Raw genomic sequence first — 16,409 nt, 5'->3', positions numbered from 1 at the left:
TTTCTTTTCTGCAGATCAAAAAGGCATTGATCATTTGCAGAAATAGAAAACTTACCTCTATGTCTCTGATAGAAAACGTTTGCCAGAATTGGCTTAGTGCAAGAGAACCATTGCTTCCAAAAAGCATATTTGCTGGACAGTTATGATTTACAGCTGAAATTACTGTATATATTCATGTACAAGTTTGATCTAGATGCAAACAACATAGACCCTGATCTGCCATCACATAATGCACTGGCAGATTAGGGTCTGTATCAATTTTTTTCCCTTTGATTACTTCTAACAAAATGCATAGACCCATATGTTTCTATGCAGTTTACCTTTGGACCCAACTTGTATGCAGGTATATACAGTAACAGGTTGAACAATAGACTTAGGGGTGGTGCCCATAAAGAACAAGTGGCATGATAAACAAGGAAATTCCTGATTGACCAAAAGATTTAGAATGTTTCTAGGTTATTCCCCAATTTAATTTTGTCCATTCAGCTGTTGTCTCTTAATAAGTTGAATACAGTGGTATATTCATTGTATTAAAAATGGTGGATGTCGTAAGAGAAAATGAAAATTGTAAGTTAGCAACATTGTTCTTGTTAAAAGTTATTATACTTACATATATCTGCTGAGTGGCTTGACAACATATCAATAAAGCATATATCTGCTGAATGGCTTGACACCATATCAATAAAGCATCAGTCTTGAATGATTGGTGAAATGTAATACTGTCTATCCAGAACAAAAATCACACAATTTTGACAATCTTTGTCTCCTGACTTCTCAGGGGTCTTGAGGTACTGAAAAGTGTGTCTGTAAATGTTGGATAACTGTATAATAATATTTTTAGGATCAACCTTGTATTCAGTACATGTGTAAAACCCACAGTTGGCTTCATTTTACACTACAGTAGTCCCCCTCTTATAAGGCCACCCCTAATGCAGCAGGCAAGTGGCCTTATAATGTGGGTGGCCTTTCTAGAGGGGGATGACAAATGCGAATAGTAAATACATATGAAGAAAGTCACAAGTACATTTAATTTTAAATATTTAATATTTTAATTAAAAAATCACATGCATGATGTGAAATAAATGTAAAACAAACTGTGTCATCATTTAAAAAGAATGTTATGAATAACCATTGATATAGTTTTAAAACTGTCTTTATAATTATGTTACAGCTCACATCATCTGTCACTTTGTTGGTAACAGTCTAAAAAACAAACCAGTCTCATCACATTAAAAATATCCTTGCTGTCATATCCCCTGCATATATCGTTTAGTCTTTTCTTCCAATCTTCGACAACTTCATTATTAACATCAGCTGATTCTCCACTAAGGACAGAACACTTGATGTTGTGTCGCACTTGAAATCTGTGCAACCATCCGTTACTTGCAGTAAAGTCGTCATATCCCAATTCAACTGACAAAATTGTTGCTTTTTCTTGTCATTCAAATCAGGATGCAAACGTCTCCTGGCTCAAACAATCTTCCTTTCTCCGTCCATTTCACCTTCCCACTTCTGCAGAATTGTTTCATTATCTTTCACGTTATTGTTTATCTGAGTCTTCCCGACATTATTTTTCTGCAAGGATCCTCGACGACACACACACACACACACACACACACGTCAGTTGAATTACTTTCACGTTCTCTAAACTGAGAATTTTTATTTTCCTCGATGACATGTTGATCTTTTATTCATGTTGCTAACTACACTACTGATAAAACAATTTTGTATGCATCTAAACAAATTGCCGTGTGTTTTTAAAGGAAGTGATCTTGTCACGTGATTTGTTAGTCACAGTCTGGTACCCTATTGTTTTTATACATTTCTTTACACTAAGTGAGAGAAGCCAAAACGGCTTCGATATGTACCATTAACATCATGCAGATTTGACCTCGCAGCCGTTAGGGTTTGTAATTTTGACAATTATTGTCAGTAGTAATAGCCACTGATTATCAAAGTGAACAAGCTGAACATCTTACTAAGGGAAGCCATGAAGGCTACCAAGCCATTTTCCTGCTGACTTGGGTATTGTACATCGATACTGCCACTTCTCAGCTGTTACTACTGTTCAATAATTGTAATTTTAACAATTATCAGTGACTAAACCGGACATCTTATGATAACACAGCAGTAAGGCTAATTGGATTACATGTACGTACCTTTTTGTATGGATTAAAAGTTGAGTCTTTCTCGGTTTTTATGGAATAAATTTGGCTTCTCGTGAGGCGTAAATGATATAATATTAACCTTAGTGGTAAATGTACTTTACTCAACACTTCTTTCAGTAACAAAAACCTGACTTAGGGGAAACAGAAATCGGATTACTTAACACACGTTATGAATAAAATACTGGTTCTGGATACATATTCAAATAAAATGCGGCCACTTGTGAGGGGTAAATTTTATATTATTGCACTATATGCTGGTCGTGTTACCGGGTGGCCTTTTGTGAGGGGTACTTTTGAACACAAACTCGTTGGTGCCAACGGATTCTGGCCGTAAGGAGCGGGTGGCCGCTGGTCAGGGTGGCCGTTCAAGAGGGGGACTACTGTAATAACAAGTAGGAACTGATGCAGACTGGATGTTAAGCATTGTTAAACTTCGGCACTTGTTCAGGGTTAAAAAAATACACCCATGTTTATTCTAAAGGTGCAAATCTGTGTCTACTGGACTCAAGGATGCACACGTATTAAAGTTAGCTCAGCTCGGCTAGTTTTTACCTGGTCAGGATGAGAGGAAGAGTGGGTTCTCGAGCCGTGTGAGTGTGCTTGTGCGCGCACTAATCCAGAGGATTAGAAGAAGGCCAAAAAACACTTTACCTCACAAGCACATACAGATTTTCTTCCTATTGCAGGTTTGATAGGTCCGCAGAAACGAGATACATGGGTCCAGTTACGGCAAGAAATTGAGACATTGACAGATAATTGGCTGACGTTAGCCCTCAAATCACTTAGCATAATAAATTCCAGGTAAATCTATCATATGTTCTCACTTATAAGTCTAGTCAAACCGCAAACAACAAAGATCCTGAGCTGCCTTAATATAATGCAGCAGCAGATTGGGGTCTATCTTGTTTGTTCTACTGATTGCTACTAACAAAGTGCACAGACCCAGATCTGCTTGCACAGTATGCAACAGTAGGACTGGGTCTGTGCAGTTTGCATTTGGACTCATAAACAAGTATTCAGTAAGCATAAAAATCATTCTACATAATTATGAGAAAGTAATTTATATGGTCATGAAATGTACAGGGGAAAAAAATTCAGTAAAAATTAAATCTAGGTCCAGCAGTGTACATACTGAACTGTGGAAAAAACTACTTCAAATAGAAGATTTGTGTCTCTTTGTTCATACTTTGTATTTTTTTCCGCATTTATTTACAATTCAACTTCAGTGATGTAGAAAATACAACTTTAGTGATATACTTTCTTTGTAATCACAGAAGTTCTAACATTAATGGATAATGAATGAAACATTTTGCATGTTCTTTTCACCAGATCTGAGTTTATTTTGCTTGATTCCGTCTATTCTACTCTAATTTTAGGTCCAATTGTGTGAACGTGCTAGTCACCACTACACAGTTAGTGCCAGCACTAGCCAAAGTACTGTTGTATGGTCTCGGAGGAGTTTTCTCCATTGAAAATATATATAGTGCCACAAAGATAGGTAAGTACTGTTGTATGTCTCGGAGGAGTTTTCTCCATTGAAAATATATATATATATATATATATATATATATATATATATATATATATATATATATATATATATATATATATATAGTACCACAAAGATAGGTAAGTAATCATTGTTATACTGATAGTAATGTAAAACTTGGGTTTATATACATACTGATAGTTATGGTGTCTCATTGTTGGTTTGTGGCATCCAGAGTGCAAGTTTAATCCCAATAGGTGTATAGAAATAGAGATACAACCTATAAAGGATGGGCAGATAGTGAATTTACATGCAATCATGGGGGGGGGTTAAAAGCTAATTTTTTAAAAAGAAAGCAAAAGTTAAAACAAAATTATTTATTCCTGTAAGTATGTAGTTCACCAATTTGTTGTTGTTGTCCAGCCATGCATGTATTAGGGGCATATAATGTTAATGTTACTCACTGGCCAGTGTCTCAAACACTGGTTGGGCTTTGTGTGCCAGAAGCACATTTTATATTGCATTGGGGAAGTGCTCCTCCTTTATCTGGAGTAGAGTTATAGTGACTTATTTCATCATATCTTTTATATGATTTTTTTTCTTCAGTTTTACCTGCATGGATGATTAAATATAGTAGTGTGATACCCTTTATTACATATCCAGTAAATCTTACATAGTTGATTTCGCTACAAAAATACTGAAATTCAGTCCATATTTCCCTACAACTTTCCCTATGTGGGGGGGGGGGGGCGCTTTCTTCCTACTTTAATATTGTATTCACATGTGTCTTAAATAAGGTCATGTAGTTTAACATAATGTCACTGATAATAGTTCGATGAATGTTTTCCAAAGGTTGATGCAAGTTACCCCTTTGCACACAGTCATACGTCACTCAGAAAATGAAAGTACATTTTGTTGAGCATCGTCTTAATTCATATTAGTCACACAAAAAAACTATTTAAGCACAATAGATGGAAGAATTCAGTCTAGGTTTATAGTAGGCATGACTTCTATATAGCATACCTAAAATCTGCAGTATTTCTGCATGTCAAAATTTGTTCTAAGCAGAGATCATTTTACTCTGAATGACCTAACCTTTGAAGCTCTTCAGTGCATAAAAAGAACATTGTTTCTAATGTCAGTTCATATACTGCCAAATTGCCTAGGTACACCTATCTGCCACCAGTTTTTATTCCATCATAGTCTACTGAAAATTTCAATGAAACAAAAACATCCCGAGATCAGACTTGGTGTGAATTGTGTACTTACACACAAATTGATAATATGATGTGATATAGTGTTGAAACATGCAAATTTAGATAATTAGAAAACAATCTTTTATAGGTCATTACTATAAGATAAAAATTGCGCTTTAAGAAAATGTTAAAATTGATTTTATAGGAAATGGTATTGCTGGTGAGTTGGCATGATTTTCTCGTCCTGGTGATTTTTTTCTCATCCTTACGATTTGTCAGTTGCATCGATGACCTTATATAAGTCTCAGAAGCTATATTCTGGGTATGATACGATAGCTTACAGCAAATCTCGAAAGGTTTTTATCCTTCTGTAAGTATACTGAATAGTCTTCTTATTGAGTTCGCTACACATGGAAACCAGCAAAAAAAAGAGAATGTATTCAAAATCAGCCATTCAATAGGCCTACCTCGTCTTACACTGTATCTACCTGATTAGTGGCTTGACATGCAATTTGTTGTATATAAAAACTCTTAGCATGCACATGTAGGATTGCCTTGATATTTTTGCCGTAATAAATTGTAATTTGACCAAGTTTACTGAAATTAACATTTTAACAATAAATTTTTTGTCTGGCTTACAGGGAAAGAATCCTGTTTTGAGAGAGTGGTATCTCGGTTTGGAAGGAAATGTACATATGTAGTAGTTGGAGATGGCCGAGATGAGGAGTCTGCAGCAAAACAGGTTAGTTTCTTTTGAAAAAATAGGTCACAGCAGCTGGTTTACTGGAAATAGGTCATAAAGGAGATCAATTCTTTTCATTTTCAGTGAAATATTTACAAAAATTTGTTGAAGGAACTTTAGTTTTTTAAATATTTATTTATTGGGTTCATTCTGTTTTGTACATCTATTGTTATGGTTAGTAGCAGATAGAAATGCTTAATTTTACGTTGCATATTGCAAACATGTCATGATGGTATCAGACCTGCCAACCATTACAGTTTGATTTCAGGTCTTGTGGAAATTACAATTGAAATATGGACTTGTCAAAATAAGGTTGTTGTAAAATCCAAATACTGGTTTTCCGAGTTTGATTCAGATCTGATTTTCATATTGAAGTCAAGGAGTTGGTCAGAGAACCAGACTAATTTTACAGGAGTACCTCAGATGTTTTAAAATGGAATATTTTTTCATGCAAAGCATCTGCATGATCAAGCTGTTGCTTACAGAATTTTTTTAAATGGTGTCAAACAAACATGTCAAAAACAAGGGACAGTAAGCCTCATGAAAGTTTAAATAGCACAGAAAAATAAAAAGGAATATTCCAAATTTTCTGGGGAAAATGCAGGAAGGGCAGCAGTTATATTTATTGGACAACACATGTTGATTTAAGTATGTCTCATGATGGGAGAGATAATTGCCATTGCCACATAAATTACGTCAAAGTTTTGTCCGACTTGTGGAAAAATTTCAACTACCTTATAGAGGATGTCTTGTTAGAGTTGGCAGGTCTGCTGAATACAAGTCGTATTTCTCTTCAAAAAGTATTAGGGGTATGGACAAGATAGATACATGTCAGTTGTCTGAATTCCATGGGGAAACATTTGATTCTGGCCAGTATTTAGAACAAATTATTGATCCAGAAGACATTTGATTTGACGGCATGAGTGTGGATAACTGTGATACCTTTGGGAATTCTATTCTGGGGCAATATCACATCAACTTGTTGCATTTATTTTCATTTTTTTTTTCACAGATGACATGGCCCTTCTGGAGAATATCCAACCATTCCGACTTGGCTGCACTCCATCATGCACTGGAACTTAACTACCTCTAGAGACATGCCATCATTTCAGTCACATGTCATGCATGACATAACTGCACCTAATCTGTGACGAGATTCTTGTGAAATTCTGAAGTGGTGAATTTTTATGTGGAAATTAGAGAAATATGAGGACATTTTTATTGTAATTCATTTTCTTTGTGGGGAAGCTCAGCTGTAGGATGAGCACATCTGAAATGTTTTCAGAAATTCCTGGTCATTTGGAAGAAGAATTTTTATGGTTATATATTTTAAAGTTCCAGTATTCTAAAAATGCACATAGATTGTGTGAGAAGAGGTGGTAAATATTGGCGTTTCTGTATATTGGAACAAAGAAGAAAGCTCTCGTAGTATGCCATGTTTCAATGGCCAAGTTTTGCATATAGCATAAATATTTGAAGAGGTGTTTCTTTTCATTGTGCCATTTCATTTGAATCAAAGTATACATACAGTATATCATTGATGTAATAAACATGCAAGTGAAAAGTTAGGAAAATGTTTCTGATTCAACAATTCACTGGAAGACAGTCTTGCGTGTGACTCGTTCATCAAGTGAGTAAACCATTCTCCTTTTGTCATTGTATTCTTGGAGAAGACCAATTATAATAAACAGACTGATGTTTTAAATTAAATGTATCAAGCCAGTTCATATACAGTTATATGTCATGAATTTATTCCATTTTGTGTGGTTTTGACAAGAAGGACTTGGAGTGCATGTTAGTGTGTACATGCATGTGTGATATTTTACCTTTGAGAAAGAGATTAACACTGCATAATCCAAAGAAATTCTGCTCTGTCCATACCATAAATGTACATTTCTTATCATGACCAAGGTGCTTATTTTCAATTAGTGGCGATAGAAACATACACATGTAATTTCTAAAAATTCCATGACCCTAAATTTTGGAAGCTAATACTTGGATGAGAAATGTCATGAGAATAAAACAAGGCAAATTATTTTTCCAAAAACTGTGCAAATTCATGTATTTGATTAGAAGGCATCAGCTGATTGTGTTGTCTTGACTTTTCCACACACTCTGATTTGCTAAATTAAGGTACAATAAAATTTGCTATGTTTACTTGTTCGTTATTTGGAGACTTGAAAGTTAAAATGGACAAAATTATATTATTTTAGTACAACTGAGCAGGGAAGGATCATAAGATATTTCATACCTCGATGGTTTAAGTCGGACAGATTATCAAAGTATTACTGCATGCTTTATCTACAACACATTTTAAAGTCATTAAATTAAACTTCACTCTTACTTTCAAGTCATAACAGTGATTTGTTTTGTTTTTTTTTCTTTACTGCATTATGCAAATAATCATGTAACCAAAGATGTAATAAATGGTGCTGTGTAATTAGACAGTAATAGATTTAGTTTATTTCCTGGACTGAAATAGATTTAGTTTATTTCCTGGACTGAAATAGATTAAGTCCTGAAATGAACAAAGAAGGGATATTCAGAATGAAAGGTAGCAGTCCGCAGGGACATGTTGCTCTAGCTTTGGCCAGACTTGTGAAATCATTTAAATAAACCCTCCATCACATTTTTTTCTTTGCTGAAAAATATATCGGAAAAGTAGAAGTTGTTGCTTTGATTCAAGAAGAATTCTTTTTAGCTATGCAGAAACTACAAAATGTTGTTTAAAATACATTAATTCATTAAGGTTTGTCTCCTTTACATGTACATAAAGACTGGTATTTCTTACGCTGGTTTCAAAATGATCAAAAGTCTCTTACTGCTTTGATTTATTATTAGTTTCTGTTTGGCTTGTTTAAATTGGGAAATTGTTATTTACATGATTCTTAGCCATGAAAGAATTCCCCCATTTTCCTAAAGTGATCTAAAAACTTTCCTTTTGAAGAAAAGTATGGTGTTCTAATTGCAAGTTCCTGTATACGTTATTTAGTATGGCCAGCAATATTTAATTTTACCTCAAGATGCTCTCTGTAGGAGGCCATTCAGTAATTGTAGGATAACATAATTTTTGATCAAGAATATAAAATAAGCAACAACTAGCTTAGTTCCAAGATTACTATGGTAATATTTGAGATCAAGTCATTATAATAATTGTGACTAATTAGGTAAATCTTTTAAATAATTCACATGATATTTTAAAGATTGGTATAAAGATAAATCTGTCATATTTATTTAGTAACCATAGAGTGCTTATGTGTTTGAAATTTCATCGTCATTTATTGACTGTCATCAAAATGTACATGGACAAAAATAGATGCCGTACATTATATAATAAATTTTCAAGTTCCTGTTACATAACATGGGGATATATTTTAGGACAATACACATATCACCTTGACTATGTGATTCCAGAGGACACTTGCGCCACATTAATGTTATAATGTAATGTACTAAATATTTCTGTTATCACCTTTGGGAACTTTTATACTGCAGTATAGTCAGGCGGGATATTGTGCATGAGCAATCAGCTCGGGCACCATCAGATACCAGTATAGGACAGCAGAAAGTAGAGATAAAATGATAAGTGCACCTGCATTCTGCCGATAAATTGTCACTCATTATTACAGTTTTTAGGCCGTGTAAATCATTGTAATGAATACATTTTTGTATCCATATCAGATGTTGAGTTACATTTTAGTTCTCCTTGTTATGCCTGCATATATAATGCAGGATGATATAGGTATGACTATGTCCATCTGTCCTTTTGTCTGTCTGTAAGTGGTTCTGCAGCATAGCTTAAACCGTTCAAGGAATTTCAACTAATTGTTGTACACGTGTGGAGCAAGCTGCGTAGATGTTCCTGTTTATACCTGTATTTTTATCTTGCAATGGAGACAAAGTATGGCATAAATAAAACGTGGAATCTTGATGACAGGGGTCTTATACATAAGTGTTGGGGGCCAGGTAGGATATGCTATTTTTAGGAGACTCTTGTACAGTTATATAAACCGATGCAAGATCCTTCCATTTGTGTGGATGTTGCAATTTGAGTCCAGAAATGAATTTTCTAATCTTATTTGTTACTGATTCAGCATTATACAGGGTCTTATTCTAGGAGACATTAATGAATGAATCCTACCACTGTCGAAAGAATCACACTGAAAAATTTACTGAAAGCATGAAAATAATGCATTTATTTTGCTAATGATACCTTTATTTCTTCATTAAATCCCTCCTACATTTAGAAAATTAGCCATCTTTTATTGGAAATGAAGGTGGCATAATCCCCCCCCTTAAGTTTCCATTCCTAGAATATACCTTGATTATGAAAAATATATACTTTTCCCCCTAATTTTATTTTACTATTATTGAGAAAAAATTATCATAATGAGAATTGTAATTGTTGCCTTAATTGCAGGTAAATTCTTTTAATTAACATGCATTATAGCATTATTGATATACAGCCTAACCATGTCACTGTAATAAAGTTATCAGAGAACTATGTATGATCAGAAAAATAAATAAACAGGTAGCGAAAAAATAAATGAGCAAACAAATTCATCTTCTTCATGGAGGTATTTTTCTCATTTTTAACTCACACACACACACACATCTATATGTGTATATCATTTGGGGTGGATCTATGCCAAAGGAATTTGTTCCTTGTTTTTGTTCTCCATACAAAGCAAAGAATTTATATTTGTATCTTATTTATTCATAATTTGGGTCAATTATAAATCTTTTCAGTCAATTCCTTATTCAGAATTATTAAAGATTACAGAAATAAATTGTTCCTAGTCCACCCACATGATAGAGGCCGGTGCAATCATTCAGCTTACAACGGTTGAGCAATGAAAACCCAAAAATACATCAAGATGCCTGTTTTGTTCGTTTTAATCCAACTTTTATGGTGTCTACTTTAAGAACTCTTTGCTATATAACATGATTTTAAAAAATTTAAAAAAAAGAAATGTATCCCAAATGCATAGAACTAATGGACATTTTCCTGGTTTGCTGTGTTTGAACTCGAACAGGTAATGGTGATAAGAATTCTTTTAAATTTTAGATCAATTAGTCATGGAATAGATGTATGAGATGTCCTGTTGTCTGTCATCCATCCAAGTTTGTTATCGCTACTCCTCACTGACATTCAGGATTGCCATGAAACTTTACACACATTCATCTGATGGTCTGGTTGGTACTAAATGAAAATGTTACTGCTTGGACTTGCAGCCACAGTGGCCATTTTACAAAATCTTTCTATCCCCACTTCTCCGGAATAGATGGACATATCAACATGGGGTTTACACTAGAAGAATTGTCATATCTAGTTGGTCCTAAATGAAAAGGCCCCTAGGTGGCCAAGTGGTCTTGGTCCTAAATGAAAGGGCCCCTAGGTGGCCAAGTGGTCTTGGTCCTAAATGAAAGGGCCCCTAGGTGGCCAAGTGGTCTTGGTCCTAAATGAAAGGGCCCCTAGGTGGCCAAGTGGTCTTGGTCCTAAATGAAAGGGTCCCTAGGTGGCCAAGTGGTCTTGGTCCTAAATGAAAGGGCCCCTAGGTGGCCAAGTGGTCTTGGTCCTAAATGAAAGGGCCCCTAGGTGGCCAAGTGGTCTTGGTCCTAAATGAAAGGGCCCCTAGGTGGCCAAGTGGTCTTGGTCCTAAATGAAAGGGCTCCTGGGTGGCCAAGTGGTCTTGGTCCTAAATGAAAGGGCCCCTAGGTGGCCAAGTGGTCTTGGTCCTAAATGAAAGGGCCCCTGGGTGGCCAAATGGTCTTGGTCCTAAATGAAAGGGCCCCTGGGTGGCCAAATGGTCTTGGTCCTAAATGAAAGGGCTCCTGGGTGGCCAAGTGGTCTTGTTCCTAAATGAAAGAGCCTCTGGATGGCCAAGTGGTCTTGTTCCTAAATTAAAGGAACCCTGGGTGGCCAAATGGTCTTGGTCCTAAATGAAAGATCCTCTGGATGGCCAGGTGGTCTTGTTCCTAAATGAAAGGGCCTGTGGATGGCCAAGTGGTCTTAGGCATTCATTTTTACAGATCATTGACATCTCACCTGTCTGAAAGGGTTCAAGCCTCAGCTCAGCTTGCAAGTAACTTCCCCCACCAGATATACTGACTGCCATGTATAGACTATCAAGTACTGAAAAATGGCATTTGACAAAGAAACTAAATCAGAACAAAATAAAAATGTTATCAATTTGGCATCTGATATAACAGCCATTGTCAAGAACTTGTCACTACTACTACTGAACAGAAAGTCATGTCATCATGAGGTTTTCACTAAAAGACTTCTTATGATGTCTGGTTGGTTCTAAAAGAAAATGGTTCTGATATTGCCTCAAATATGACTGCGACATTGGCCACCTCTAAAATCGTGTTATTTGCTACTCCTTCCAAACGGATTGTGATATAGACAAAGGGATTTTAACCAAAAGACGTTGTACCATTTGTACATCCAATATGGCATCCATCTGGAAATTCGTTTTGTTTTTGCCAAGGAATAAGAGATGATTACAACATTCTGCACTTAAATAGATGAAACAGTCCTGGAAATTGTTTTCACCCAGCAATGCCTTCATCTGTTTTGTGTTGATGGAACATTTTTAAAAAGCAAATATTCTCATGTCAGAAATAGAGTGGTAGATCCATTTCCTACTCTACACAAATACATGGAACTCAATCAGTGTGTGATTTAGATTTTTAACGTAGCTTTAAGAAAATTTCAGTCATATCGCTATGATGTCTGCAGTGTGACAGTTTATAGTATGTCTAGCACTGGGGCATCATGCCACAGACATATAGCATGATGTCCCACCTAGTCACATTATCCTGACACCAGGCCGACCAGTCCTAACACTAACCTTTTAAAGCTGAGCACCAAGCAAGGCAACTGTAAGTCTTTAGTATGACTCGACTGGGGTTCAAACCTGCGGCCTCACACATCCGCAACTCAATCAGTATTTTGGGATATCATTGGGAAAGCTAAACATGCTATAGCTTCATTCAGTAAGGTAGCCACATTCAGTAAGACTTTTTGTCTTTCCACTTTTTTTTCTCTGCTAATATGGTTTATTTAGTCCAACTGCATAGACCCTGATCTGCTGGCACCTTATGTGACAACAGCTCTAGATCTGTTATTTGACTTGTATGGTAGCATATACTGCAACTGCAGACATGAATGTTTGGTAAGAAATGAAGCAAGCAATATACTCAGTAACGTATCATGTCTTCTTATAAATATTGACTTTCTTTTCATTTTTTGGAGCTGCTTTTAACATGAATTTCTGTTTATTTTGTGTAACTGGCCACGAAGCTTACACTACACCATTGTAACTTTTGGAGGATATTCCTTTCATCTCTCTGTTGGATAATACTTTTTTCATAAACTGTTTTAAATGTGTAGGGGTGGGTGGGGGATTCCTTGATTCTGATATGTACAGGGTAAAATGAAAAGCTATAAAAAATGTATAGCATTTTGATTTTGGTCTGATTTGGTTTCCATGTTAAACGCCATTTTTTAGCACAGGTTTTTTTTTATTCTTTGGAAAGACAAGAAAAAGAGTTTATTCTCCAACAAAAGATAGATGCTGCTGTCATTTATAATTTTAAAATCATTGTATTGTTTTTAAATTATATGTCTGTGTTCATGTAATAAAGCTGACATTTCATAAAATAAATGGTCCAAACATTTGTATTTACTGTGCAAATGTTAGCTATAGAATTTTACTGTTAATTTTTTAATTTAAATATCATGAGAATGGATTAACTTTGATAATTTATTTTAATGGACAAATTTAACATCCGATATTCCAATATTCATGTAAAGCTGACAATTCTTAAAATAAATGGCCCAGACATTTTTATTTACTGTGCAAATGTTAGCTACAGATTGTTACTGTTAAGTTTTTAATTTAACTTTTGATTTAAATATCATGAAAATGGATGAACTTTGATAATTTATTTTAATGGACAAATGCAATATAAAAGCTTAATGCAGATACTGTCATCATGAAAGTGACAAATCAGTGATGTATTTTACCTAATGTAAATTTTTAAAACATATGCTTCACAAAAACCTGAAATGTCTTGACATAATCTGCCTGTACAGTGTTCATTGTTCTTCATTTCCATTCAAGATGAATATATATGTATGTATGTATGTATGTGTATATATATATATATATATATATATATATATATATATATATATATATATATATATATAATTCTTGTTTTGACTGAGAACATTTCAATTAAGAAGTATGACAGTAGGAGAACAGTGCTTGTATAATCATCAGAAAAGTTCAAATCCACCCATTCTTTGATCATCCCAAGTGTGGGTTAACAACATTTTTGGTGGGCAGATATTTACTTGCAATATCCAAGGCTTACATTATTATCTATATACCATCTTATTATTTTCCATGGTATGGTGATACTGAAATTCTAGGTATAGTATTGAGAAACTAAGATGAGCCCACTGAAAAATGGGACTTGTTTTTAATAGTTTGTATTTATTTGAGGCAATATTGATATTATTGGATGTTACAATTTTTCAGTTTTCTGTAACGTCCTGTTCTTGGTGTGTTTGGTTCCTGTGAACAAAATGAGGATAGTACATGACAATCCATAATTCCCTGTGACAGCTCACTTTTAAGGCCTGTTCATCTTTATTGTTATCATTGACTGATATTTCATCCTGTTAACACAGATTTATTGCATAACATAGATTTGCTTTCTACTGCTTTGGTATCTTTTGAACAAATTGAATACACAATGATTTGGCATCACACATTTTTTAGACCCGTATATTGGCATGCAGTGCAGGCTCATAAAGCTTCTTGAACATAGATTTTGAATTCCAACAAATATCCCAACATTTTTAAAGAATTTCAGTGTGTATCTCTGTCTAAAATGAAACATGGATTTGTTTAACATCACAAAACTAAATCCCAAAAATAATCAGGAACTGGAAGTTCTATAATACGTACAAAATTAGGCAGAAAGGATTGTTTGATGTAGAATTAAACTTGAAGTAAAGTTAATTGGCATTTTACGTGAGACTGCATTTTTGGCACACCCACCGTTTATTTGCCATCTACGCAGATCAGGGTCTGGCTGTGTTGCTTTGTTCTACTCATTACTTCCAACAAACTGCACATACCTAGACATGCCAGACCATAAAATGGTAGAATGGATCTGGGCTGTTTGAAGCTGAATCTGGGTTGTAAGCAAGTATATATATGGTATGTAAAAAAGCAAAACTCGTTAGCTTAAAATTTTACTTTAATTTAGGGTGTGGATGGATAGATAGATACACATAGCAGGCAGCAAAGTGATTGGTTGGTTTAGGTACTACCAAAGTAGACATAACAATACAGTACGTTATTTTTTAAGGGCTGATAAGTGTGTAGTACTAATTATTAAATGGAAAAAAATGAAGTTCAATCTTTGAATTTTATTTTCCCTTTTTTTTGTCTGTTGTCATTGAATTGTTATTTATCCAGAGGTTGTCAGAATATTTTTGCAATTTGGGTGTTAATGGCACTGTCAGGTTCACCTGCATTCATATGTAAACGACTGTTTGTTTCACCAGTCTCCTTGCCCAATATGCACTGAGCTGCCAACCCAAACATGGGTTGTTGGTTTTAAAAAGTATAAATGATATGTACTGAAAATTAGCATTTCAGTAAAATAATATCTAAATACAGCAGCATTAGTGACTGGTATGGACTATGTTATACATTATCTTACCTTGTGCTTCATTTTTTAAAATAGATAATTTCATTGCCATGTCTGCAACCAAATGAGGTAAAAGCTTTTGTGTTAGAAAATGAATATAGATCGAGTTGTCAGTTTCAACCAGTAGGTGCCAAGTTTTACACAATTCTTGGTAGTCCTGAAAGGTGGCTAAATTTGCAACTGACAGTGTTGTAATAGACAAGAAAAATATTTCCTGCGAATGCTATTATACCAAAGCCCCTCAAAAGTATTATTGTTATGAAATATTATATATATATATATGTGCTTTATCCTGATGTACTATATAGTTTTATATCATTGGGTTTGTATGTCAGAATGCTCATTTTAATTGTATAAATCTCAACACATACACTGTACATGATACATATATGTATACACAGCAACAGGTGGAAGGGTTGAGATTTCACGAGCAAATGTGTTGTCACTTTTCTTCATGAATAAATAAATGAATGTATTGTAATATAATAATGATGAAAGAATACAGATAAAGAATTGTAACAGTTGTTGTTTTTCTTACACCCACTGTCTCTGATAGCCTAAATGCATACAAGACTTTTGAGAAGAAAAGGTCACAGTGAAATAATCATGCATTAAATTCATCTTGACATTCACCCATACCAGCTGATATTGAAATAGATTTTGTGTTTGTTTTGAAAAGCTGGGCATATTATGTAAATGACACTGTTAAGTTTATCACCCATCCTAGAGCTGGGCATATTATGTTAATGACACTATTAGGCTTATCACCCATCCCAAAGCTGGGCATTTTGTGTTAATGACACTATTAGGTCTATCACCCATCCCAAAGCTGGGCATATTATGTTAACACATTAACCCCTAGCGACGAGTTAACGTGGCTGGAGGTAGTAGCCTACTGCCGTGCTCTGTAGCGTCATGGTCATACATGATACACTAAAGTACGAGGTATTGTAGAAAGGTAGACAGATGTAGCTCTACAATGATGCCAAATAATCTGGAATTTCCAGTTGCACTATAAAATACAGAGGGAAAAACCTCAATTTTTTAATCGATTTTTTTCTATCCAAAATTGGCCC

General features: G+C 34.8%; 1 protein-coding gene across 5 annotated transcripts in view; it reads left to right on the top strand.

Moving 5' to 3' along the window:
• The window catches only part of LOC149807888 (protein phosphatase EYA1-like), a 365,190-nt gene extending 349,338 nt beyond the window's left edge, over positions 1-15,852 (top strand). For all 5 annotated transcript variants that reach the window (XM_089971692.1, XM_089971683.1, XM_089971677.1 and 2 more), the window contains 4 exons: positions 2,855-2,969; positions 3,545-3,666; positions 5,495-5,595; positions 6,608-15,852. In XM_089971692.1, the coding sequence (XP_089827818.1) occupies positions 2,855-2,969; positions 3,545-3,666; positions 5,495-5,595; positions 6,608-6,688 (419 nt within the window). In that variant the 3' untranslated portion in view covers positions 6,689-15,852. The remainder of the gene's footprint in view (positions 1-2,854; positions 2,970-3,544; positions 3,667-5,494; positions 5,596-6,607) is intronic.
• Positions 15,853-16,409: the final 557 nt, after the last annotated feature.

The sequence above is a fragment of the Sinohyriopsis cumingii genome, chromosome 1, assembly GCF_028554795.1.
Source record: "Sinohyriopsis cumingii isolate HCF-2022 chromosome 1, ASM2855479v2, whole genome shotgun sequence".
In the NCBI taxonomy this organism is placed as follows: Eukaryota; Metazoa; Mollusca; class Bivalvia; order Unionida; family Unionidae; genus Sinohyriopsis; species Sinohyriopsis cumingii.
Note: the sequence above shows the minus strand (reverse complement) of the source record. Positions and strands in the feature narration are given on the sequence as shown.